We start from the raw sequence: 27,726 nt of genomic DNA on the forward strand, positions 1-27,726 counted from the left end.
AATAACCCATTTACTGGTCAGAACGTGACATTATGAAGTTATGAAAACTGGGTGTTTTGCAAATGTTGAACTTATAATATGGCTACTAATACTGAAAAAGCTAAATCAAAGTCCAAGTATACAGATTTGACGATATTCTTGCAGAAAAATGTAATGTGAATGTAAACGTCTCCTTCACGATTTGCCCAAATGTACCTGGGTGACTTCACACTAAATGTCGTGTATGTTGCTCATACTTCAAGTTATCCATCTGAAACTTTGCACATACACTGCTGCCATCTTGTGGACACCATCGGAACAACCAGAGTGATGGCTAGATGTGTGACCTTTCTGTTGCATTTCAAAGATGGTGGTAGAAAAAAAGGTTTTTTTTTTCTTTGTGTTTTCTACTACCAGATCTATTGTGTTATATTCTCCTACATTCAATTCACATTTCCACAAACTTCAATGTGTTTCCTTTCAAATGGTACCAAGAATATCCATATCCTTGCTTCAGGGTCTGAGCTACAGGCAGTTAGATTTGGGTATGTCATTTTAGGCGAAAATTGAAAAAAAGAAGAAGAAGTGCTAAATAACTAATGGACAATTCAGGTAGCCTGTCTGTTTGTTGCACAGTTTCAATCTACTTAATCACAAGCCATGACATCGATAACATTTAAAAACCCAGTCAACCCAGTCAGAAGCATAGTGAAGAGACTGAAGCCAGGATAACAGTACGGAAACATTGAAACAAAGACATATGCCAACGTATTGGGATTTAGCACCCCCAGCATCCCCATAGTGATCTGAGGTGGATTAATCTCACATAAAGGTGTGTGGAGAAACTGCAAAGGTCCAGGTTAATTTGTGCTTTATCAATCCCCGTCGGTACACATGGAGTTCTAAGCTAAGTGACCTACGAACTGGGATGCTGCTCTTCTTTCAGCTGGGTGAACTCAGCCAGGAGGCAGAGCAAACACCTGCTACAACCTACATCTCACTAGACAAATCAAACAAGCTCTAGGGACAGAAATGACAGCTCATTTTGTCTGTTAGTTGATTGATCCCTCAGTACAAAACTCAAGCATATTTCCTCTAGCTCCACTGATATCAGTCTTTGTCATCCAGAAGCAATCCCTTCATCATCTCCCTGGTTACAGAGAGCCACCGAGACAATACTGTGACATCTAAATCCATTTAATACAGACAATAAACATGCTTGCTGATATTAATGAACAAAGGACTCATTTTTGAATGACCTGGATTTCAAGTGTCACAGCTGTTTGGCTAGACTGCTTAAAATGAACAGTGTGCTCATCTGTGAAGCCTTGTTGTCTGCTGATGTACCTCTGTACTGTAACAAACTGTCTGTAATAGACCTCAATACAGCCACCTATGCATATATACTAGCTGAATTAACAAGAACTAGAGCAAAGGATACGTGAGTGCTTATATGACCTAATGGCCCTAACATGTTCAGCCATGCATTCATTCACTACTGTAAGTCGCTCTGGATAAGAGCGTCTGCTAAATGACTAAAATGTAAATATATGACATTGTTCTACATTAGCTTTTTTTGGCAGTAATCATACACTTTTATATGACACAGCACGAACATGCATACTACATGTAGGTGCTATTATCACATGTTAATTATATTGAGGTCCTAAACAGTCTTACTGAGTGGTTTTTCAAGGTGCATGGTCCCCATCTTTGGCCAGTGTAAGCATTGGTGCCCTACCTACTAACTCACATGCTGATGATTGTTGATTATTACTGCCATCTAGTGGCTAGTGGCTAGTGGCTCTTGTGGCGCTACTCATTCATTTACATGGAGTTTTGAGTTTGCATCAGGAGATCACCTCTAAACTGCATTTGTTATTTTATTAACTCTCTTTATTATTTCTTCTTTTCAGGATATCCTACTCAAGATGGTGCACCCGACAGACTACTCTCTCATAGTCATACCACTGATACCACAATAAGGACAACGTGAGAGAAACAACATGGAAAGTGAAGGAATACAGAACTCATCTAGAAATGGCAATGCGACTGACATCCACCTTGCCACACACAGTCTATGGGAGGTCATAACCATAGCAACTGTGTCGGCCATCGTGAGCCTGATTACGATAGTGGGCAACATCCTAGTGATGCTGTCGTTTAAGGTAAACAGCCAGCTGAAGACAGTCAACAACTACTATCTGCTGAGTTTGGCTGTAGCTGACCTCATTATAGGTGTGTTCTCTATGAACCTCTACACCTCCTACATACTGATGGGATACTGGGCACTGGGGAGTATCGCCTGTGACCTCTGGTTGGCTTTGGACTACGTGGCTAGTAATGCATCAGTGATGAACCTGCTGGTCATCAGTTTTGACCGGTACTTCTCTATCACCCGACCTCTGACCTATAGAGCCAAGCGCACCCCCAAACGGGCTGGGGTCATGATAGGCATGGCCTGGCTGGTGTCCCTCATCCTGTGGGCCCCTCCCATACTGTGTTGGCAGTATTTTGTGGGGAAAAGGACAGTCCCTGAGAGGCAGTGTCAGATCCAGTTCTTCTCTGAGCCAGTGATAACATTTGGGACAGCCATTGCTGCGTTTTACATCCCTGTGTCCATCATGACCATCCTTTACTGTCGGATCTACAAGGAGACGGAGCGTCGCACAAAGGACCTCGCTGAGCTCCAGGGCATCAACAGTTCCACAGACGCTGGTACCACCAAGCCCCAGAAAACCATAATCAGATCCTGCTTCAACTGCAACCAGCTCAGCTCTGCCTCCCGGGACAGAACCCGGGCCTCCTGGTCCTCCTCCAACAGGAGCCACGCAGCCAAATCAGCCGCTGCCACCAACAACGAGTGGTGCAAGAGCGACCAGCTGACCACCTTCAACAGCTATGCCTCCTCGGAGGACGAAGAGCGGCCCATGTCCCCGGGGGTCTTCCAGCCCACCTACCGAAACCAGTCATGTGGGCCGAGCATGGGTGCAGAGGGCTGTGAGAATGAGCAGCTCAGCAGTTACGAGGACAACTTCTTCCACACCCCTCCCAAGACCAACTCCCATAAGAGCAAGAAGTGTGTGTCCTACAAGTTTAAACCAGTTCCCAAAGATACTTCCAGTGGTGCCCAGCAGAGCAAGAACGGGGACACCAACATGGTCCCATCATCTTTCTCCTCAGCAGACTCCATGAGTGCCCCACCCTCCACTACTTCCTGCAAGCCAATAGATGCAACTCTGAAGATCCAGCTGACCAAGAGAAAGAGGATGGTGCTGATCAAGGAGAGGAAGGCTGCCCAGACTCTCAGTGCCATCCTGCTGGCCTTTATCCTGACGTGGACACCATACAACATCATGGTGCTCATCTCCACCTTCTGCTCTGACTGTATCCCTGTGTCTCTCTGGCACCTGGGCTACTGGCTGTGCTATGTCAACAGCACAGTCAACCCCATGTGCTACGCGCTCTGCAACAAGACCTTTCAGAAGACCTTTCGCATGCTGCTGCTTTGTCAGTGGAAGAAGAAGAGAGTGGAAGAGAAACTCTACTGGTTCGGGCAAAACCCTGTAGTGAGCAGCAAACTAACTTGAGCCATTCACTCTGTCCTTCCAGGGGAACAAGTATGAAGACTATATGACTCAGATACACATGGACATATTTCTGTTTGGTACTTGAATTATGCCTACAGGTAGGGTGTGTCAAATGTACAAAAGTTAGAGACAAGACTAGTTTGTTCGTGGTATTGTTCTTTAATCAGTATTTTGCTTACTGCTCACAAGAAATACAAAAGTGCTTTGCCGAAAATGTTGACACTGTACACCAATACATCATTGAATATGAAAATATTTTTAAAAAAATAACCCGACATGCACAAAAAAGTGAGAGATATTTTATTAAAAAAAAAAAAAAATCTGATTGTTTTATAGGTATTATGTTAGACTACATTGTGTTTGCTTTAAGGGCTATCACAGTTTTTGACTTGGTTTTAAAGCGAGCTGGATAACAAATAATTGTACACTCATCAAAGCCTTGTTCACGTGTGGCATTCACTTTAGTCAGATACAAACAATAAAACCTTCAACAGCCAATCTTTCCACAAGCGCAAACACACAGTCCAAATGAAGCAAGACAGCACAGAAACACAGGGGAAGAGATTTGATTAAAGTAAATGCTGAGGTTTCAGTATCAAATTCTTCTATATAACTATTACTTTTATTATCGACTCAGCAGCTTTAAAGTGCACATAAATTTCATAAAACGTGATTTTATGCTATAGTTCATGGGACACTTCCGCATAAAGTATACACCTGACCAGGCAAGTGCACAGATAGGGTTCTACCTGTGCCGTCCCACCTGCCCCTTTGCCCTCCCACTCGCCAAGTGCCCTTTTGGGGGTGGTATATATACTTTTTTTGGTGTACAGGTTTTTGTTGTTCTGATCTCACTGCACCCAAGTCATTGTGACGTCATCAAGTTCAGATAAGAATTAGTGGGTACCTCTTTGTTTGACGGTTAAGACCCAAGGATGAAATCTTATCAGGGAGTGATTTCATCTGCCCAGGGTCACTATAATTCACTTAGCACAGTGACAGCTCTCTACACATTTACATTCAGGGGGAGAGCAGGGTTTGATTCATGCACTGTTCTGTGTCATGTATTCATTACAATCTGTTTAACGTCCATCTGTCCTCAGGATACAGGCCTTTGTTTTGGTCATTCCGTATTGGACTGTATCATTCTCATCTACCCATTGATAGAAATAACATAAAAAAGAATAATAATGACATCGCTGAGTACTACTTGCAATTGATCATAAGAAAATCTACTGTAAATGTACTGTATAGAATCTTATTTTATTCAGTACATATTGTTTTTTCTACCAACAACCAACACATACATAGGTTATTCGTTCAGTGATATTGGGTGAGTGAGTAAAAATACTGCAAATGTTGTATTACACGTGTAATAAGCTATCATATCATGACCACAAAATGTTTTGTATCGGTGATCATTTAGACTACAAAAAAACTGCACTTGCAATTTTGGGGGAGAAGGTCGAGGAGGAGACTTAACAATAGATTTTTTATTACTTAAAAAAAATTGTGACAAGTATATTACAGTATTTTTGTCTCTGTGTATTTCTGAATTAAACGTGTTGAACTGTCTCTATTACGTAAACAATGTTTTGAGAACCACTGCATAAGTACAACCGCATATTATCAGGAATCAAGGTAAGACCCAAGTGCAGACTGTGTGAAGTAACAATGTTTATTGTAACCACAGGGGCAGGCAAATGACAGGTCAAGGCAGGCAGGGGTCGATAATCCAGAGCAGAGGCCAAGGTACAGGACAGCAGGCAGGCTCTGGGTTAGAGACAGGCAGTGGTCAGGTACAGAGTCAGGACAGGCAAAGGTCAAAAAGCAGCAGGACGAGAAAAAGAGAGACTAGGGAAAAGCAGGAGCTGAGACAAACCGCTGGTAGGCTTGAACAAACAAGACGAACTGGCAACAGACAGACAGAAAACACAGGTATAAATACCCAGGGGATAATGGGGAAGATGGGCGACACCTGGAGGGGGGTGGAGACAAGCACAAGGACATGTGAAACAGATCAGGGCGTGACACCTATGGTATTGATCAACCTAATCTCTAGACAACACTCACAGTTCATTCTTCCTACAGTCCCCAGTGTTGACAACCATCACTGTGTCCGAGGGTTTTACCATCATCCAGGCGTACTTATACAGGTGGTCCTTGTTGCAGTCCTTCTGCCAGTACATGACGTTCCTGCGGTTTAGGTTGGCTCCAGCACAGGCATCATACCTCCAGCCCCCTCCTGCCACACCCCAAAACTTCAGTTCGGCACAGTTCTGGAAGTAGTTGTCGTTGTCTCGGTCCATGGTGGTAAACCTCTGGTTGTCATGCAGGTATTTCTCTGTGTCTTGGGTGAGAGCGTCTAAGGCAGAGCCCTGGAACAGACCAAGATGCAGCCTGAACCCAGACCGCTCTTCCTCCACCATAAAAAGGACATACTCGCCCATCTTGGTGATGGTAATCTTTGTTCACTAGCTTGACAAACAGCTTGTAGCATCCAGGCCCTTGGGGGAGGTGGTGGAGGAGTTCGTTCCCCAGCCAGTGGTCACCAGTCAGGAACCCTGCTTGTATTCGACACAGGTGCAGTTGAAGTCCACGCTGCTGTTGACCGTGATGTCCTGTACTAAGGTCCAACTACCCTCTTGTATGGTGCAGTAGGCCAGGATGGGGTAGTCACCAGACTGAATCAGGTAGACTCCAACTCTGACCTGAACCCCTGAACCCATCAACATCTCATAACAGTATCTGGGGTACTCTGCAGGGTGAAATAGCAACTAACTGAATTAACACCCACAGTACAAAGAGTTGATGGGTAACATGAGGTCAAGCTGAATAAATCAAAGCAGATAATCTGGATTGCTTTTTCGAAGCATTACTTACACCTTTTCAAGGTACTATGATGATGATTAAAGGGCTACTTCAGGATTTTGGAAATTAAGCCCTTTATCTACTTCCCCAGACACAGATGAACTGGTAGATTTTTATGTCTGCATGCAGTTTGAAGGAAGTTTCTAACTAGTGTTTGCGCAATGACTGGAAGTCTATGGCAACTGCTAGCATGCTAGTAGATACCATAGACTTACAGACATTGCGCTAATCCTAATTAGCATTGGCACCCAAAACTACCTCTAACTTTCTTCATACAGGATGCAGACTTAGAGACATTTTACATTTACATTTTAGTCATTTAGCAGACGCTCTTATCCAGAGCGACTTACAGTAGTGAATGCATACATTTCATACAATTTCATACATTTTTTTTTCTGTGCTGGCCCCCCGTGGGAATCGAACCCACAACCCTGGTGTTGCAAACACCATGCTCTACCAACTGAGCTACAGGGAAGGCTAAAAATGGTATCCACGAGTTCATCTGACTCTGAGGAAGTAGATAAAGGGCTTCATTGACAAAATCCCGAGGTATCCCTTTAAACTGCCACTCCCTGTCTTTTCAGCGTTGGACTAATCCTCATGGCAATTGGCAGTTCCAACACACATGGGATTTCAACGTGTCATCAAACATCAATGCTCTAACATAATTTCTCAGCTGTTTAGTATGACAGAAGTGTGTCACAACGATACACTATTGCTCTTATTAGCAGATAACAAATGTGAAACGTGTAACAAGTGTATAGAAACGATGATGCAGAAGGGTCAATAAGTCATTCGGTCTAGACTTTGGCATTTGAACTATCTCCAGAATAATGGAGACTCAAAACAAAACTTGTTTGTCTATCAGCAAAGATATAAGACTTAAAATTACCACACATAGCCCACACATACAGTAGGGCTTCTCATTCTACATCATCAGAGAAGTAAAGCCCTTCTCAATCAATAAAATGTAAAGCCCAAATTAAATCCCCCTGAAATGATACATGACAACTACAGATCAGACTATTTAAGGTATTTGGAAGTAAGTATTTTGATTATTATTATTTTTAAACACAAGTAGTGTAGGAATGTATTTGGAAATACACAGTTCCAAAATGCTATATACACACATTTTTCATATTGGTGTTTTTTCATCAGAAATGATTGCTTATGATTGCCTTCTTGTGTGAGTGTAAAATAGTACTGTTCAGATGCTTTATTCATAGATTTGAAATATTGAAATGTTTTTTGTTTTTTGTTGCAAAATGCTATACAGTGCCTAGTGAAAGTCTATTCACTCCTTGCACAGTCTTCACATTTTGCTGCCTTAAAGGTAAATCTAAATAAAATGATTAAAGGATGGACAATTAAAGGATGGAATTGTTTTCCCTATAGATCTACAAAACCTACTCCACATATTCAAAGTGAAAGAAAGTTAGAGAAAATGTCTAAATTAATTAACAATAAAATAACAAAGATGTCTTGATTGTGTAAGTCTTCACACCCCAGAGTTAATACTTGGTGGAAGCACCTTTGGCAGCCATTACAGCTGTGAATAATTTTGAATAATATTCTACAAATTTTGCATAATTATTAGGGCAACATATGTCCATTGTTTTTGTCAGAATAACTCAAGCTCATTCAATTTGGTTGGGAATCATTGATGGACAGTAATATTCAAACCTTGTCTCTGAATTTCAAGCAGGACTTAGACTAGACCACTCAGGAACACTCAACACCTCTTGGAAAGCCATTCTGGTGTGTCTTTGGCATAAAAATGTGTGTCATTGTCTCGCTGAAAATGAACAGCTATCCCAGGGTTAGATTTTCAGAAGACTGTGGCGGGTTTTTCTTTATCTTTTTACCTGGGCTTTCCTCCTTTCATATTTATTTTGATCCAGACAAACTCCCCAGTCCCTGCCGAAGACAAGCATACCCATAACATGATGCTGCCACTACAATACTTGAAAATACAGAGGGTTTCACTGTGTTGTGTTGTATTGGATTTGACCCAAACCTGTCGTTTTTTAATTTAGGCCAAAAAGTGAATGTTTTTGCCATGTTGTCTTGCAGTTTTACTTAACGGCCTTGTTTAAAACAGAATGTATGATCTGAGGTGGATTTTTTAACACAGGCTTCCTTTTCACTTTATCATACAGGCCTGTAATGTGGAATGAATGCAATGTTGTTGATCCCTTTGTATTTTCAAGTATTGTGGTGAAAGCATCATGTTATGGGTATGCTTGTCATCTGCAGGGACTAGGGAGTTTGTTAGGATGAAAATAAATGTGAAAGGAGCAGAGCCCAGGTAAAAAGATCAAAGGAAACACGCCTCAGTCTTCTGAAAACCTAACCCTGGGATAGAGTTTTCTGCGGGACAATTACACAAATTTTAATGCAAAAGACACACCAGAATGGCTTTTCAGGAGTTGTTGATTGTTCCTGAATGGTCCAGTCTCTGTCCTAACTTAAATCTGCATAAAAAACTGGTTTCAATATTGCTGTCCATCAATGATTCCAAACCAAATTTACTGAGCTTGAGCAATTTTCAAATAACAATGGACACACAGTGCTTTCGGAAAGTATTCTGACCCCTTTACTTTTTCCACATTTTGATAAGTTACAGCCTTATTCTAAAATTGATTAAATAGTCCCCCCCCCCCCCCCTTATCAATCTACACACAATACCCCATAATGACAAAGCAAAAATAATGATGCTCCCCATCCAACTTGACAGAGCTTGAGGATCTGCAGAGAAGAATGGGAGAAACCCCCCAAATACAGACGTGCCAAGCTTGTAGCGTCATACCCAAGACTCAACGCTGTAATTGCTGCCAAAAGTGCTGTCAAATCTCTCTAGGACAGGTGGGTGTAGAAGTCAGGCGCAGGAGAGGAGTACATACGGAGAAGGCATATTTATTAACAGTTCATCCAGAACATAGTCTAGGAAAAAACACCTGTTAAAAAATGAACAAACTATACGCCACACAAAACCAAAGACAGGAAAACGCAAACAAACCTGCACGAAACAAAAGGGGTAGGGCGAGATAAATACACCAACTAAACAACCTAAACTAGACACAGGTGAACAATCAAAACAGACATGACTAAACGAAAAAGAAAAAGGATCGGTGGCAGCTAGTAGACCGGCGACGACGACCGCCGAGCGCCGCCCGAACAGGGAGAGGAGCCACCTTCGGTGGAAGTCGTGACGGGTGCTTCAACAAAGTACTGAGTAAAGGGTCTGAATACTTATGTAAATGGGATGTGATTTTTTAAATTTTTTACATTTTATTAGCTAAAAATGTCTATAAAACGGTTTTTGCTTTGTCATTCAAAGGTATAGGAAAAAAAACTATTTAATCAATTTTAGAAGAAGGCTGTAACACAAAAAAGTCAAGGGGTCTGAATACTTTCCGAAGGCACTGTACATTACATATTTCAATACCTAAGAAGACTTGAGGCTGTAATCGCTGCCAAAGGTGCTTGAACAAAGTACTGAGTAAAGGGTCTGAATACTTACGTAAATAAGGTATTTCTGTTTTTTATTTTTAATACATTTGCAAAAATGTCTAAAAAACGTTTTTGCTTTGTCATTATGGGGTATTGTGTGTCATTTGATGAGGAAAAAATGTATTTAATCCATTTTAAAATAAGGCTGTAACGTAACAAAATGTGGAAAAGTCAAGGGGTCTGAATACTTTCTCAATGCACTGTATGTTTCCCTAAGAGTTATGTAAGGATTTTAGAATCGTATTCAAAATGATTCACAGCTGTAATGGCTGCTAAAGGTACTTCCACCTAATATTATCTCTAGGGTGTGAAGACATACGCAATCAATGCATCCTCATTTTGTATTTCTTAGTAATTTGGAAAATGTTCAATCATTTTTCTTTCACTTTGAGAATTTAATCACTTAGGTTGAGTTATAAGGCAGCAAAATGTGAAGAATATGCAAGGGGTGTGTAGACTTTCACTAGTGATTGTCTATCCATTGTTTATTTGGAATGGAATTTTCGTATCCTGTATATTTGACTGTGATATGTGGTTATCTCACCTAGCTATCTTAAGATGAATGCACTTACTGTAAGTAGCTCTGGATAAGAGCCTCTGCTAAATTACTAAAATGTCAAATGCAAATATTTTACATACAGATCTCATATTACTTTGAGATTCTTCAAAGTAGCCACTCTTTGCCTTGTTGACAGCTTTGCACACTCTTGGCATTCTCTCAACCAGCTTCATGAGGTGGTCACCTGGAATGCATTTCAAGTAACAGGTGTGCTTTGTTCAAAATTAATTAGTGGAATTTCTTTCCTTCTTAAATGCGTTTGAGCCAATCAGTTGTGTTATGACAAGGTAGGGGTTGTAAACAGAGTTAACGGCACCTTAGATTGCAGCCCACATACATGCTTCACAGAGTTCAAGTAACAGACACATCTCAACATCAACTGTTCAAAGGAGATTGTGTGAATCAGGCCTTCATGTTCAAATTGCTGCAAGGAAACCACTACTAAAGGACACCAATAAGAAAAAGAGACTTGCTTGGGCCAAGAAACACGAGCAATGGACATTAGACGAGTGGAAATCTGTCCTTTAGTCTGATGAGTCCAAATTTGAGATTTTTGGTTCCAACCGTCATGTCTTTGTGAGACGCAGAGTAGGTGAACGGATGATCTCATGTGTGGTTCCCACCATGAAGCGTGGAGGAGGAGGTGTGAGGGTGTGGGGGTGCTTTGCTGGTGACACTGTCTGTGATTTATTTAGAATTCAAGGCACACTTAACCAGCATGGCTACCACAGCATTCTGCAGCAATACGCATCCCATCTGGTTTGCACTTAGTGGGACAATCCTTTGTTTTTCAACAGGACAATGACCCAAAACACACCTCCAGGGTGGGTAAGGGCTATTTGACCAAGAAGGAGAGTGATGGAGTGCTGCATCAGATGACCTGGCCTCCACAATCACCCAACCTCAACTCAATTGAGATGGTTTGGGATGAGTTGTACCGCAGAGTGAAAGAAAATCAGCCAACAAGTGCTCAGCATATGTGGGAACTCCTTCAAGACTATTGAAAAATCATTCCTCATGGAGCTGGTTGAGAGAATGCCAAGAGTGTGCAAAGCTGTCATCAAGGCAAATGGTGGCTACTTTGAAGAATCTCAAATATAAAATACATTTTGATTTGTTTAACACCTTTTTGGTTACTACATGATTCCATATGTCTTATTTCATAGTTTTGATGTCTTCACCCTTGAATGAGAAAAACCCTTGAATGAGTCGGTGTGACCAAACTTTTGACTGGTACTGTGTATATATTTTTTAAATGTTGATGTCAGAAATGTATAATTTGTACATTTCTTTGTGTAGTTATTTGCCACATTTGACTGTGCAACACCTAGCGATACTACTTAAAGCTGCGGATGTAAGATTATTTGTCTTTGAAATGAAACCAATCAAATCATGATTTCAAACAAATACATCCGTCTGTCATTGAACAACCCCATGGCATGATTAGATGGTGAAAAAACATACCAACCTCTTTCATAAGTTCTTTAAACAATATAATCTGTTTTACCAAAATGGATATATAGCGTTTTGGACGGAAACTCTTCAAATACGCATTGTATTTTCGAATATAAATAAATACTCCCATGCATTTCAACCCAGGTCTGTTTTGTATTTGAAATAATGTATTTGGAAATAAGTACTTGAAAATATTTTCAAATATTAGGCTTTTTATAGAAAATTGTTTGAAAGTACTTTCAAATACTTCCAATAGCTGTAGTCGATTTAGACCACATTATTTGATAATATTGAAATGCACAGAAGTATTTAAATATCAAATAATCAAATACACATATTTGAACCCAAGTCTGCTACAGATACAGCCACACGTTTCACTGTAGAATCCATCTCTACATTTTGTTAGTAATGACATTACATGAATGTCCATACCATTAATTCCCTGGTTGAGGACCACCTTGTGCTCTTCAGAGGTCAGGAGACGTGTGTTTTCAGCTACCAGGGATTCAGTGTGTACTCCCATCAGACTGATCCCCAGTGCTACTGCTAATTATTTTTTTATTTTTTATTTTTTATTTTACCGTTATTTTACCAGGTAAGTTGACTGAGAACACATTCTCATTTACAGCAACGACCTGGGGAATAGTTACAGGGGAGAGGAGGGGGATGAATGAGCCAATTGTAAGCTGGGGTTGATTAGGTGGCTATGATGGTATGAAGGACAGCTGGGAATTTAGCCAGGACACCGGGGTTAACACCCCTACTTTTACGATAAGTGCCATGGGATCTTTAATTACCTCAGAGAGTCAGGACACCCGTTTAACGTCCCATCCGAAAGACGGCACCCTACACAGGGCAGTGTCCCCAATCACTGCCCTGGGGCATTGGGATATTATTTAGACCAGAGGAAAGAGTGCCTCCTACTGGCCCTCCAACACCGCTTCCAGCAGCATCTGGTCTCCCATCCAGGGAATGACCAGGACCAACCCTGCACGCCAGCAGTGGGATGCAGGGTGGTATGCTGCTGGCAATGCCACTGGCTATGTCCCAAAACTCTTCTAACTGGATGTTCCTTCATGGTGAACAGACATGTGGATTCACAGAGTGGCAATGCATAATTTCTCAAACAATTTTACTACACCCATTCAAGAGATAATTATCAATTTTCATACATGGACAGAAATCTGTAATTCTACTCCTGTCACAGTTCATAGCACAACAGTCCACTGCATTCAATGACTAGAAATCCTACTTTAGTAACAATGAAACTTACTGAACTGTAACGGATGAACACCCTTACCTTCACTGTTACTGCACCACTGCCTGTGTGTGCTGAGCTCTGTGACCATAAGCTGTCAAACATACAGTACACTGTACTTTGATAGCACTAAACGGAGAGAGAAGGGTAGAGAGAGAGAGAGCAAACAAGGCTAATCAGGCTGCCAACCATAGACCCAGAGTCCACGGAGGTGCAGTCCTTTCCACACAGCCTCTACAGGCCAGTCACGACTGGACTTCAGCCTAAGCTTCCTTCATGTCACAATAGGAAACACCAAGGGTTAAAGCCAGCCTTCACTTATCTGTGTCAAGTGGGATGGTTACCTCATATCTCACCTTCCAAACACTTCCTCCACTCTGGAGAAGAAGAGATTGCAACCTTTGTCTTGGTGTTGCAACGTCAGTTTGTTTTAGTTGATCAAGTGGAACAACAAAAAAAACATCTTTTAAAATTCACTATATTTTAAAGCTATTTGTGATTAAAAAAAAAAAAATTACAAAGATAGATGATCTACAACTATAAAGTCCTAAACAAAGCACCATAATGATAAATCCTAAACAAAGCACCATAATGATGTCCTAACCAAAGCACCAAAATGATAAGGCCTAAACAACTTATCTTTGTGATGATTAAATACACAGTGAATTGTGTGGTGGTTAATTTCTGTATTATCAAATGAGGAGAGACAAATGTATCACACAAGTCAGTTATACTTAAACTGAATCTTTATTAGTGAGAGCTTTGCAATAGCGATGGCTGGTCGACGAATCACCGTCTCTGATGATTCCTTGAGAGCCCCGAGACAAAAGTACAAAGGTCTTTTATTGCCAACATACACCCCTTTCAACCGACATGACGAACAACAGATATATAGAATGGGTCACAAGGTTAAGATTTGTATGAAAGATACCTATAATACATAGCAGACAGTATCTGCTGTGTCAACAGTTTTCATTGTACAGACCAGTGTCTGTCACTCCGACTCCAAACTGGAACCATCTCTCCCTGGTACGGTATAGAACAAAAACATTAATCCATGCTCTAGAATGCTCTTTAGGTTTTATCACCCAAAAGACATCGTAAATCTCCTGGCAGTTTTATCTCCCAGAGGCCCATCCTCAGTAGAACACACATACAATAGTTAAGAATACTCTATTCTGTTGAATGAAACAACCATTTGATGCAATAAAAGTATTATAACGTGATCTTGCAACTTTGCTCTCGCATTCCCCCATTTCGAGAGTCCTCTCAACTTAAAAGAAAATTACAAGATTTAAGAACATTCATTCACATGTCAAAAATGCATATATTCTACATAAACCAAGAAGCATAAAAGCAATAACTCATTGTATGGGTTCCTGCACATGACCAGCTGCTATAGCACTGGCTCAGCCTCCTTCCAAGAAACTCAGCACTGTCTCCTATTTCAACCACCAACACATTTTCTAAGCATTCTAGCAATTTGTCTGGGAAGGTTATGATACAGTCACCTGCACGTAAATCTCCTGTCAGTGTTATCTCCCAGAGGCCCATCCTCAGTAGAACACACACACAATAGATAAGAATACTCTATTCTGTTGAATAGAACAACCATTTGATGCAATAAAAGTATTATAACGTAATCTTGCAATTTTGCTCTCACAATTGAAACACATTTCTTCATTATTTTGGAGGACCTCTGCACTAAGACAACACATACAAGTACCTTATGAATAGCGGAAGGAATCTTTCCTAACCATGTGACCTGACAAATAAAAACGTAGTTATACTCTCAGCCCTAGTTCGGCTCTAACTAGGGCTTGGAGTATTTCAGTATAGCCTGACTAAAAATACATGAAAACCTCAGCTTTGCTTTCGGGGCAGTGGCGGTTGCTAATAACTCATTGTGCTGTACTGCTACCTGGCTGACAGTCACTCTGGAGCTGTCGGCACTGGCCAACATGCTCCCACTGAGACTCATCTCTTCTCTCTCACCACTCAGTGTACTCCCTCTCTCTACCCTTTCTCTCCGACTCCATCAACCAACAGCCAACCATTCCACTCTGAAAAATAACTGCCTGGCTGAACACAAAGGTGTCACATAACATTACTGGCATTTTCATTTCAAAATAATGTATTAATTTACAATAAAACAATTTCAAGTACCATTTTAATTCATCCAACACAACTTCAATTGGTTCTCTACTGTAACCAATCAATTGCACACACTTTCATCCTTTGGATTAATTTCATACCATTGAAATTTAGTGAGGTGAAGTCATGTTAGCAATTTTGGACAAAGGTTGGTCATCTCAAATTGTAATTAAAATTCTTAAAAAATAACAAGGAACAATCATTGTCTGGAGTGGCTCTCTGGCACTCTTCAGCAGGCACTCTTTGGGCACTGTTTAGGAGCCCTCAAATTAATCTGGTAATGCTTTTCCCCACATCAAAAGTCAAGTAGTGCAGATCATTGTATCACAAGTCTATTGTGTTCGTATGTGGTTTCCAACTTTACAATGACAAGTCATCAGGACTGGACTGGAGCTTGGCATGGGCCACCATTGCGATCAGGGCAATTGTAACAGGTAATAGTCTATAACCTAGGAAACAAGAACGAAGATAACAGAAATTTCACTAACACTATTTGCACTTGTCTTAGATATATTGAAATGACCATGTACCGTAAATTAGAACCCACCTTTGCTATTTCACCTGCACTTCCTGGAACTGAACTCAAATGAGGCTCCTGGTTCCAAAACTCCTTTAGCTGCTGTTTGAACACTTGGATATTTCTGCAATGATCATTAAAAACAGAGAAGTTTTAGTTACACATGGGGCGTGCCTGCTCCACAAAGAATACACATCTCCATAGCTTCCAGTCGGCATGTTGAGTCAACATACCCATCCATAGAATGTGTGTCAGTTCCTCCACTTGCTGAGAGCTCTGGCCACCAATGTCTTAATACTGATTGTACCAATCGTAAACCAGCTACCAGGTGCCTGCAAGACAACATGGGATTAGTTTAGTTGGATTTTCAAGAATTTGTAATGAAAAGTGTGTCATTAACAGTGGTACTCACTCTTCATATGGAGTAGTGAGGACCTTTTTCACTAGGGGGAAAAGGTCAACACAACAGCCAATGGAAACGCTGGGTGACTCTGACTCACCATCAAGGCTATCGGTGAAAGATAGAAAATAAATGTCATGAAACTTCAATTGTAATCATTGCTTTTTACCCCTAAAAATAAAATGAGAAATGTACCTTTTTGTTATCACTGGAAGAAAATCAACAAACACACCAGTGTCTTGGATCCTGAGGGAGAAAAGCGCTTTGCTATTATACAATCACAACTTTGTGTCAATAAAGCCTCAGATATTTCAATCTTGACAAGTTCTACTGTACCTTAAAAAATACGTAAGCAGTTCTCCAACATTTCTTTGCCACAGGGTCAAAGCTACACTCAGTCTCAGATTTCTTCCAAAGAGCACCTCTGTCATTGTGTTGTGGTCTTTTGACAACTGAAAAACAGCAGAGTGGTGGTGGAATACATTCAAATATTTGTGACAACAAGCATTTCACGATGATAAGATAATGAGACAACCCACCCCAAAGACATTAGACAAATATAATACACTACTGATATTTCACACCTCTGTGAAGTAGTCACTGTTTTTTGAACCAGCCTCATCAGTCTTGTTAGGATGAGGGACAGTGAGTGGAAACTCCCATGGGTCCATATAGAATATCTCTTCCATGTCCTGCACACAGGCCATTTCGTTCTCCTTGTTGGCCACATCATAAGTTTTCCATGTGGCTGGCTGCTTCCTTCGACAGATATTGAGATGGTGGGTCTTCCTCTTACACGACACAACCCGCTTCTGTCTCCCAGGGTTGTTCCCTGAACGACCTGCCGGACATCTACAGTATGAAACAGAAATATGGCTGAATACTCAGAAATACTACACTCAATCATAAATGATATGAAACAATGAAAAAAGTCGTGTACGCTGTTCCAGTTGGAGATTTCATTAGTGGCAATCAGCAGTTGAACCATCCCCCCGCCCCTGTTTTGGTAAAAAGCAGGATGGGGCTGGAGAAATTTAACCACTCTCAAATTCATAGAGCTACGGATGCAATGACTAACCTTTCATGATATCAAAATTATAGTTATAACCATGTTTTGAGGCTATATAGTGTTTGTTACATTTTCTTTGTTTACAAACATTGGAGTAAGACAAGCTTATATTTGGTTCTGATGCGGTAAAATAGTTGAACTAAGCTCATGAGGCAAAAATAAGTTATACTATTCAAGAATCCATAGTATCATTAATTTATACATACAAAGATGAATGTAGCAATGGCAGATTGCCCCTTTAAACCCGTACTTTTGGAAAAGGCAAAAACCTACCTCTTCTTCTTAACGTCTTCCTTTTTACAGAAATCCAACTAAAAGGTAAAGAAAGACATATTACAAAGTCAATTTCAATGAATTGTATGGAGGTGTTACCAAAACATTTTTGATACAGTTCTATAATGTCTATAATGTGTTGTTACAGTAATATAATAGACTGCAATTGAGAAGAATCATAACCCCTCCCTGCCGAAACTTACCTCCTTGGTGTACTTTGGATGAGAGTAGCATACTCTGTACTGGACCATGTCCTGCTCTTCAAGGCTTTGATATTCTCCCTCGTCACTATCATGCTCCTCGGGCTCCTCCGAGTCCATCATCAATATCCTGGAGGGTAAAGTACACACTGCAGTCAATATTCATCAAAACTCCTCACACAAACACAAAGCTCCGTAAATGGTATGGGAATATCCAGAGAGAATGTACAGCTGTCTGTATAAGAACAACTGTTTGAAGGGTTGACAGCCTAGTGAGAACCTGAATTACATCACATTGAACATACATTTATAAAAAGTCAGAGATACATTAAGGGGCAAAATTATTCCCAGGTCTTTCTTTGGGCCTATGTTTGCATAGGGAAAGAATGTGTAATTACAGTTCTAGCTACACCATGCAGCTGGGTAAACGTGTTTTACCCAGAATTCCTCGCGGGCACGTTGTTTATTATTTTTTAATAATGACGTAGCCAGAAAAGGAGAGCAAGTTTGGCTAGCTATGTTTAGTGCCACTTTTGGTTATGTTGCGCATTTCAATTTATAGGAAGCTAATGTCCGTTTACCGTTGTCACGATACATATCTCTCTTAAAGTTATCAGCCAGTAAAACCGGCATTGTAGTTTTAACATTTGCAGCAAGAGAGCTCGAGACAGCAATAGCATGTGGAAGGATAGCTACAGATGAGCTCAATTAACGTTGCTTGTTTGATAACTACAACTTCTCGAACTAACCTACTGTAATAGCTAGCTTGCTATAGCTGCAATCACCTACCTGTCAGTGTTGATAGACTTTCTAAGATGTTCTGATCTCACGAGCTGGTTTTGCTATCCTTTCGCCTTGGTTTCTTAACCCAACTCGAGCCCTTGTTACTTTTCTCAACTATGACCAGACACTGTTGGGGATTCATAAATGCACTCAATGTACAATAGGAATACTGGACTATTGTTGTGCACCCCCTAGTGTTCAACACGTTTAGTGCATTCCAATGCAAAATGTACATTTTAACGGCTTCAAATACAGAATGAATGAATGATCTATTTTTGGTAACTTTTAGGTCCATCCTATTCTTGTAGTGGATTGGATCTTTCACTGCTTCACTCTAAAATACTATTTTTAATAGAACGTTAAGGCTGGTTGTATAATTGTATGGAGGCAATCACAAAGTGATACAGTTCTCATCAGTTAGAAAGCCAATGCAAGAACATATTAACTCAAAGTGAATTAATTGTCCTTTAAATGAGAACACATCAAAAATCACAAGCACACATCAACAATCACAACCAACGTCATCTGCTTTTATTGACTCATCATGCCTTGCCACACTGCATTTGCTGACTCCACAGTCAACTCCACAGGCTGCTGTTTCATCAGTTTGGTAGACTGATTCTGATTTCCTTATCAGAGACACTGACTGATTGACTGACTGTGTGCAGTGCTCTAGCACTACTGTATAAAACACTAGCACCACTGTATAGTGCACTGGCACTACTGTATAATACACTAGCACTACTATATAGTACACTAGCAATAATATATAGTACACTAGCACTAGTGTATAATACACTAGCACTGCTGTATAGCACACTAGCACCACTGTATAGTGCACTAGCACCACAGTATAGTACACTAGCACTACTGTATAGTACACTAGCACTACTGTATAATCCACTAGCACTACTATATAGTCCATTAGCACTACTGTATAATACACTAGCACTACTGTATAGTACACTAGCACTATTGTATAATACACTAGCACTACTGTATAATACACTAGCACTACTGTATAGTAGACTAGCACTACTGTACTAACAAGTCATATCTGGCACAGTTTTCTGAAGCCTAATTGAGATCATTTGGATCCTGAAAGGCTGGGTTTCGTTCAAAGGAAGCAGAGTCCATTGAGTTTAACCAAATGTTTAATTCATTAAATCCTGTCTACAGGGAGATCAAAAGCACAGACTTGTGAGTTATTGAACAATATCAGCCTTTTGAGCAAGTGTCTCCCAGCTTACGTAAGTGGATCAGTAAGTATCCAGGGCAGTAACTCTATCCAGGTTGACAGGGTGAGCAGTCTGATCAGCAGGCCCCCTCGCTGGATAACTTTGGGGCTTTTCTCCCCAGGGCTCCCTGCCTCTATGGAGATCACCTGGACCACCATCAATGAGACAGAGGAGAGCACCGTGGAGTAAGGCCTGTGGGGGGGGACTGTTTGAGCTGACCGCCAAGAGCAACGCTACCCTTTTTTTAAATTGTATTTTACCTTTATTTAACTAGGCAAGTCAGTTAAGAACAAATTCTCATTTTTAATGACGTCCTAGGAACAGTGGGTTAACTGCCTTGTTCAGGGGCAGAACGACAGATTTTTTATGGATGGGATCAGAAGGGAGGGAGATCCACATACACAGGGTCACACTCACTGTCCTGAGACCTGCCTCTGCTTATGGTAGGTTTCCATGTTCACCGAACTAGCATGATGGATGTTTATGGCCTGTCACATTCGGTCATCATCATAGTATTGATAGAACTGTCAGGGATTTCTTCGTCGTCAGACGATATAGCGAAATCATCGTCGGAAAAAGAGGACCAATATGCAGCAGAGTTGAGATAGTTCATTTTGAACATTTAATAAACTCAAAAATGAACATACAAAATAACAAAACGAACTCACGATTACTAGACAGTCCTGTTAGGCTCACACACGCTAAACAAGAAACAATCTCCCACAAATACACAGACAAACACACCCAACTAATATAGGACTTCCAATGAAAGGCAACACCACACAGCTGCCTTCAATTGGAAGTCCACCCCAATTAACCAAACATAGACATACAACCAGCTAGATCAACATAGAAATATGTAAACAAGGAACAGTGCCCAAAAACCCCGGAATACTTAAATCAAATGCCCTTTTAGAAAAACACCACCCCGAACCACATAAACCAAATACCCTCTGCCACGTCCTGACCAAACTACAATAACAATTAACCTTTATACTGGCCAGGACGTGACAGTACCCCCCCCCCCCCCCCCTAAAGGTGCTAACCCCGGAAGCACCTCAAAAATAACAAACCCCCCCCCCCAAAAAAAATTCCCCCTAACTAAAGGGAGGGAAGGGAGGGTGGCTGCCGTCAACGACGGCACTGTGCTACACCCCCCCTCCCCAACCCACCTATATCTGGAGGTGGCTCTGGTTCTGGCAGTTCCGGGCAGATGACCCACCCCGGCAGCTCCGGGTAGACGGGCCACTCGGGCTGGGCCGGAGGACAGTCGGGCCACTCTGGCAGACCCGGAAGACAGTCGGGCCACTCTGGCAGACCCGGAAGACAGTCGGGCCACTCTGGCAGACCCGGAAGACAGTCGGGCCACTCTGGCAGACCCGGAAGACAGTCTGGCCACTCTGGCAGACCCGGAAGACAGTCTGGCCACTCTGGCATCGCCGGGCAGTCTGGCATCGCCGGGCAGTCTGGCATCGCCGGGCAGTCTGGCCACTCTGGCATCGCCGGGCAGTCTGGCCACTCTGGCATCTCCGGGCAGTCTGGCCACTCTGGCATCTCCGTGCAGTCTGGCCACTCTGGCATCTCCGGGCAGTCTGGCCACTCTGGCATCTCCGGGCAGTCTGGCCACTCTGGAAGCTCCTGACTAGTGGGTGGCTCTGGCGACTCCTCACTGACGGGCGGCTCCGGCGACTCCTCACTGACGGGCGGCTCTGGCGACTCTTGACTGACGGGCAGTTCTGGCGACTCTTGACTGACGGGCAGTTCTGGCGACTCTTGACTGACGGGCAGTTCTGGCGACTCTTGACTGACGGGCAGATTCTGGCGACTCTTGACTGACGGGCAGTTCTGGCGACTCTTGACTGACGGGCAGTTCTGGCGACTCTTGACTGATGGGCAGTTCTGGCGACTCTTGACTGACGGGCAGTTCTAGCGACTCTTGACTGACGGGCAGCTCTAGCGACGTCGGACTGGGATGACTCACTTGAAGCCTGGTGCGTGGTGCTGGTACTGGACGTACCAGACTGGGAACACGCACCTCCAAGCTAGTGCGGGGAGCGGGAAAAGGACGAGTTGGACTGGGCTGACGCACTTCCGGGTCCGCACGAGAGACAGGAGCTGGAAACCCAGGGCTATGGAGGCGCACAGGCGGTCTTGATCTTACCTCCTGCACAACCCGTCCGGGATGGATGGAACTTGTAGCCCTGTACGAGCGGGGTGCTTGTACAGGGCAGACTGGGCTGTGCAGGGGCCTGATGGTAGCCGTGCGTAGAGCGGGAGTTGGGTAGCCTGGTCCTCGGAGGCGTACCCGCGACCAGATGCGCTGCGCAGGCATCCTCCTACCAGGCTGGATGCCCGCTCTAGCACGGCACCTGCGTGGTGCTGGAATAACGCGCACCGGACTGTGCGTGCGTATGGGTGAGATAGTGCGCTCTTCAGCGAAACATGGCACCCTCCACCTCATACGCTCCTCCATATAACCACGGGTAGCTGGCTTCCGGCTCTTCCTAGGCCTAGCCAAACTACCCGTGTGCCCCCCCCAAAAAAAATTATTGGGGGTGCCTCTCGTGCTTCAACGCCAGTCGTGATCCTCGGAAACGTTCCCGGTCCTTATGAGCCATTCTCCATGGGCCCTCTCCGGCCATAACTTGCTCCCATGTCCATTTCTCCCTTTTGTCCAATTCAAAATCCCACTGCTCCTTCCTCTGCTGCTTGGTCCTGGTTTGGTGGGAGATTCTGTCAGGGATTTCTTCGTCGTCAGACGAAATAGCGAAATCATCGTCGGAAAAAGAGGACCAATATGCAGCAGAGTTGAGATAGTTCATTTTGAACATTTAATAAACTCAAAAATGAACATACAAAATAACAAAATGAACTCACGATTACTAGACAGTCCTGTTAGGCTCACACACGCTAAACAAGAAACAATCTCCCACAAATACACAGACAAACACACCCAACTAATATAGGACTTCCAATCAAAGGCAACACCACACAGCTGCCTTCAATTGGAAGTCCACCCCAATTAACCAAACATAGACATACAACCAGCTAGATCAACATAGAAATACGTAAACAACGAACAGTGCCCAAAAACCCCGGAATACTTAAATCAAATGCCCTTTTAGAAAAACACCACCCCGAACCACATAAACCAAATACCCTCTGCCACATCCTGACCAAACTACAATAACAATTAACCCTTATACTGGCCAGGACGTGACAAGAACAGTGTTTTCTTTCCTGTGTTCACTGCAGTGTACCACTGTGGCAGTGAGGCTGGCTGGAGTGATGTGTTGTCCTTTACTGCTCTGAATGAGAGTGCTAGAGTTTGCCATCTATGGGGACATGGGAAATGAGAACCCTCAGTCTCTGGCCAGACTGCAGTAGTAGACCCAGGTCGGCAGCATTTATGATCTCATCCTAAGTGGTTGTGCGGCTAACTCCCGACTGATTGTCATAAGTGAATAGCATATCAATGTTGCCGTTGCATAATAACTTCAATCATAGTGGTATATAATTCTGGTTCACTTTGTGTCACACCCTGATCTGTTTCACCTGTCCTTTAAAATTGTAAAAAAATATATATATACATGTGTCGGTACACTGAAAAGGGTGCCTGGAACCTGGAAGAGCTGTTTGACATGTTCCTGCACGGATTTTCAGAGGAAGTAAAGGACGAGCTTGCAGCCCAGGAACTACCGACGGATCTCGACCATCCGGATCGATGGTCGGCTACGGGAACGTAGGAGGGAGAAGAGGTCTGATTGAGGTCCCAATCGCTCACTCAAGGATCCCACCTTGCATCTGATGAACTCCGGAAGTCCCCGGCGTCTTTGTCCCCAAGAGGATCCGAGCTTACCCGAGTTCCTCCAAGAGCCTCCGAAGACTGACGATTTGCCCCGAGCCAATGCAGCCGAACGAGTACTACGCAGACTTAACACCCAGAGTTGTCTGTACTGCGGTACTGTCGGTCATTATGTGTCTAACTGTCCCTTCAAGAGACCTAGCTCATTGGTAGGAATGAGTACTCTGGTGGGTCTTAAGGATAATGTTGCTTCTCCCCCTACTCTCTATGCCACCCTGTGGTGGGGCGACCAGTCCAAGTCTCTCCAGATACTCATCAACTCAGGGGCCGATATGAGTCTTATGGATATTACCCTGGCGTCCGAGCTGGGCATCCCCACTCAACCCCTCTCCATTCCCATGGATGTTAGAGTGCTGGACGGGCGCTCTATAGGCCGGGTCACCCACCATACCACCCCCATCAACCTACGAGTGTTGGGGAATCACAGCGAGACGATCCAATTCCTGCTAATTGAGTCTCCGCACATTCCCGTGGTATTGGGATTCTCTTGGCTCCAGCGACACAATCCCTCAATTGACTGGTCTACTGGTGCCATCGTGGGCTGGAGCCCGTTCTGCCATGCCCATTGCCTGAAATCAGCTTTGCCTGCCCTGGGACGTCTTCCTGGGGGCTTGGAAATTGCCCCGAACCGCTCCGCCTTTCGTGCGGAGTACCAAGGCCTCCAGGAGGGGATCAGTAAGGCCCAGGCCACTTCGCTTCCACAACACCGACCGGTACCCAAGGAGGTTAAGCCGGATGCGCTGGCACGCCGTAATAGCCCCGCGGCAATACCCCTGGAAGCCGAAACCTTTCCTCCTTGCTCCAAAATAAATAGCCCCTCTGCTGTTCGTCCTCTGTTTCCCCGTACCCTCCATATACTTCCTACTTTTCATCTGTCTAGATCTAAACCCATGTCTCACAGCCGTTTGTCTCCTGTTTGTTCAAGTCAACCAGTGTTTTGTCTCAGCTCCTGCTTTTCCCCAGTCTCTCTTTTTCTCGTCATCCTGATTTTGACCCTTGCCTGTCCTGACTCTGAGCCTGCCTGCTTTCCTGTGCCTTTGCCCCTACTCTGGATTACCGACCTCTGCTTGTCCTGACCCTGGGCCTGCCTGCTGTCCTGTACCTTGGCCACACTACTCTGGATTATCGACCCCTGCCTGCCTTGACCTGTCGTTTGCCTGCCCCTGTTGTTGCAATAAACATTGTTACTTCAACACAGTCTGCACTTGGGTCTTACCTGAAACCTGATACTTTAGGTGAAATATGGAGTACACTTTGGAAAAATTATGCAAAGCATGACGAACATGTGTTTTTTTGTTTTCTAGGGGACTTTGCATATGACATGCATGAGGTAAAATATCAATATCAACATTTTTGTTTTCTGTACACGCTTGTCCATCACTGGTCAGTTGGTAGAATGATACACATACCATTTATGCTAAGCACTTTCGCATGGGATTTTCATGAAGTTAAACTATGGCATACAGGGGCACACTCAAAGCTTATGGTACCCTCAGGGTAAGATGTAAAAGTGGGCTCTGTCGTCATGAGCCTAGACCACTAAAGGCCATCTGGGTATCTGTCTAGATCCATGATGATATATGAGATAGAGCCACTCTGCCCCTGCTCCCCTTTTGTTCCCCTTTTCATCAGCAGATCTTAAGAGCCTGGGCCATGGTTAAGACACACTGCTGTAATGACCTGCATAGCTGTGAAATGCCTTAATCCTGTGCTGAACTCTGGAATTAGGGACATAACACCTATGAAGTACAGCACCATGGCTCTATTCAGCCGAGACAGAGGCCATGTTTCCCTAAACCTAACTGGCCAGCGCTCTTCATAATTACTATGACATATACAGGTATTAATCCCCAATGGTTTCAGCGGCTGCTGTTTCCCTGAAATTAAAAAGCAAAGTTGGCTCATTTCATACTTTTCTCAAACATGGAGGAAAATGCTGGACATTATGAGCAGACAACCACAAAAATTAATAACTGCAATTCATGCCGAGTTTGAACTGGAATGTCTGACTCTGTTCCGCGGCTTCCTTGATATTATAAATAGAAAAACAGAAATAGAAATTCTGTCTGAAAGCTCATTAAGGGCAAAGGCAACTGAAAACCAGAAGAAGGCCATGACATCCACCGCAGTGTGTACATAAGCTCAATTGCCACCATTAGAATATTTGTGAAATTAACAGTTCTGGTTTCCTTGGGGTTTTGTTTGGTATGCAAATGGGACATTCCTAAAGTTGTCTGGAAAGATTTACAGTACTTTAGCTTTAGATAACTGAATGTGCTTTTTAAATTTATTCTGTCAGCGTTATTTCAGACTTCATTAGCACTAATACTGTGTATTATGCTGTGGTAAATTACTAAATCAAACTTTTTCAGGACAACGGTAGGATTGGAGATGAGTTCATGCGTCAGATCCAGTCCATAGCTGTCTACGTGCCCTATATGACCTGTCCTGGGAACCACGAGGCTGCATAGTGAGTAGGACCTTAACATGACCCTCTCTACTTGTTTACTCCTCTCTCTTTCTAACTCTCTCTCTCTTTCTCTCTCTCTCTTGCGCTCTCTCGTGCTCTCTCTCTCTCTAACGCTCTTTCGCTCTCTCACACCCACACACACACACACACACACACACACACACACACCCACACGCACACAGGCACCAGTCATTCAGTGTTAAACTGATGATAAAAACTGACAGTGTTATGAAATCTTCATAAACAGTGAGTCAACATGGTTCAAGTCTGCTTACTTTCTGCTCCACATTAGCCAATGCTTTCCGCTCCTGGTACATATTTTGGTGCATTCTGTATAGGTCACATCTAATCAATGCTATTATTACATGGTTTGGGTAAAAACTCAGTACATGCTGCATTTCATATTGGTGAGACAGACTGCCAGACCTCCCCAGACTTGGTATCCATAATGTGCTACTGTACTGTACTGTGAGGCAGGGGTAGAATCTCAGAAAAACAACTTTTTGGTCAGAGTGGAGCAACCACAGCTTTTCCACTGTAGAAAACACTTTCGTCAACTCCACTGTGCCATTGGAACATATGGGAGCTATTTCAGCTTCTAAGTCTGGAGCTGGTTCAAGAACCACCTACATCTAAACAAGTAATCCTTGTCCAAAATAAACATTGGCTGAGACAGATCAGTTTCCTATCTTGTGTTTAAGCCAATGGAAACAACTGACAGAAACTCTATTTACCCCACAATGACTCTCAGACAAAGTCTACTGGGCTCAAATAAAATAAAATTGTATTTGTCCCATGCTTCATAAACAACAGGTATAGACTAACAGTGAAATGCTTACTTATCAGCCCTTCCCAACAATACAGAGAGATAAATATAGAAAAATAATAACACGAGGAATAAATACATAATTAGTAACGATAACTTGGCTATATACACAGGGTACCAGTACTGAGTCGATGTGCAGGGGTAGGAGGTAATTGAGGTAGATATTCATATAGATAGGGGTAAAGTGATCAGGCAACCGGATAAATACTAAACAATAACAGTAGCGTATGTGATGAGTCAAAAGAGTTAGTGCAAAGAAGGTCAATGCAGATAGTCTGGGTAGCTATTTGGTTAACCATTTAGTAGTCTTATGGCTTCGGTGTAGAAGCTGTTTAGGGTCCTGTTGGTTCCAGACTTGCTGCATCAGTGCCGCTTGCCATGTGGTAGCAGAGAGAACAGTCTATGACTTGGGTGGCTGAAGTCTTTGACACTGCCTGATATTGAGGTCCTGGATGACAAGGAGCTCGGCCCCAGTGATGTACTGGGCCGTACACACTACCGTCTGTAGTGCCTTGTGGTCGGATGCCAAGCAGTTGCCATACCAAGCGGTAATGCAGCCAGTCAAGATGCTGTCAATGGTGTAGCTGTAGAACCTTTTGAGGATCTGAGGGTCCATGCAAATCTTTTCAGCCTCCTAAGGGGGAAGAGGCATTGTCGTGCCTTCTTCACGACTATGTTGGTGTGTGTGGACAATGTGAATTTCTTA

The 27,726-nt window shown here is 43.0% G+C and overlaps 2 protein-coding genes and 2 pseudogenes across 3 annotated transcripts in view; 2 read left to right on the forward strand and 2 right to left on the reverse strand.

Moving 5' to 3' along the window:
• Positions 1-1,903: 1,903 nt before the first annotated feature.
• On the forward strand, positions 1,904-3,933 carry LOC106610907 (muscarinic acetylcholine receptor M5-like). Its single transcript, XM_014210572.3, has one exon. The coding sequence runs from the start codon at positions 1,986-1,988 to the stop codon at positions 3,567-3,569; it is 1,584 nt and encodes a 527-aa protein (XP_014066047.2). The 5' UTR covers positions 1,904-1,985; the 3' UTR covers positions 3,570-3,933.
• A 1,300-nt stretch (positions 3,934-5,233) lies between these two features.
• On the reverse strand, positions 5,234-6,661 carry LOC123744618 (fibrinogen-like protein 1-like protein; annotated as a pseudogene).
• Positions 6,662-13,953: 7,292 nt separating this feature from the next.
• LOC106610835 (KATNB1-like protein 1) overlaps positions 13,954-27,726 on the reverse strand; it is a 69,862-nt gene continuing 56,089 nt past the window's right edge. The window contains exons 1-10 of one of the 2 annotated variants that reach the window (XM_014210451.3): positions 18,628-18,780; positions 17,842-17,968; positions 17,639-17,676; positions 16,881-17,148; positions 16,633-16,748; positions 16,492-16,542; positions 16,309-16,404; positions 16,130-16,228; positions 15,927-16,020; positions 13,954-15,828 (exon numbers count right to left, since the gene is read on the reverse strand). In XM_014210451.3, coding sequence (XP_014065926.1) covers positions 15,796-15,828; positions 15,927-16,020; positions 16,130-16,228; positions 16,309-16,404; positions 16,492-16,542; positions 16,633-16,748; positions 16,881-17,148; positions 17,639-17,676; positions 17,842-17,961 — 915 coding nt within the window. In that variant the 5' untranslated portion in view covers positions 17,962-17,968; positions 18,628-18,780 and the 3' untranslated portion in view covers positions 13,954-15,795. Of the gene's footprint in view, positions 15,829-15,926; positions 16,021-16,129; positions 16,229-16,308; positions 16,405-16,491; positions 16,543-16,632; positions 16,749-16,880; positions 17,149-17,638; positions 17,677-17,841; positions 17,969-18,627; positions 18,781-27,726 lie in introns of those variants that run through there. The other variant, XM_082955657.1, reaches the window with a different exon arrangement.
• LOC106610836 (acid phosphatase type 7-like) lies at positions 18,252-26,309 on the forward strand (annotated as a pseudogene).

This window comes from Salmo salar, chromosome 09 (assembly GCF_965601325.2).
Source record: "Salmo salar chromosome 09, fSalSal1, whole genome shotgun sequence".
In the NCBI taxonomy this organism is placed as follows: domain Eukaryota; kingdom Metazoa; phylum Chordata; class Actinopteri; order Salmoniformes; family Salmonidae; genus Salmo; species Salmo salar.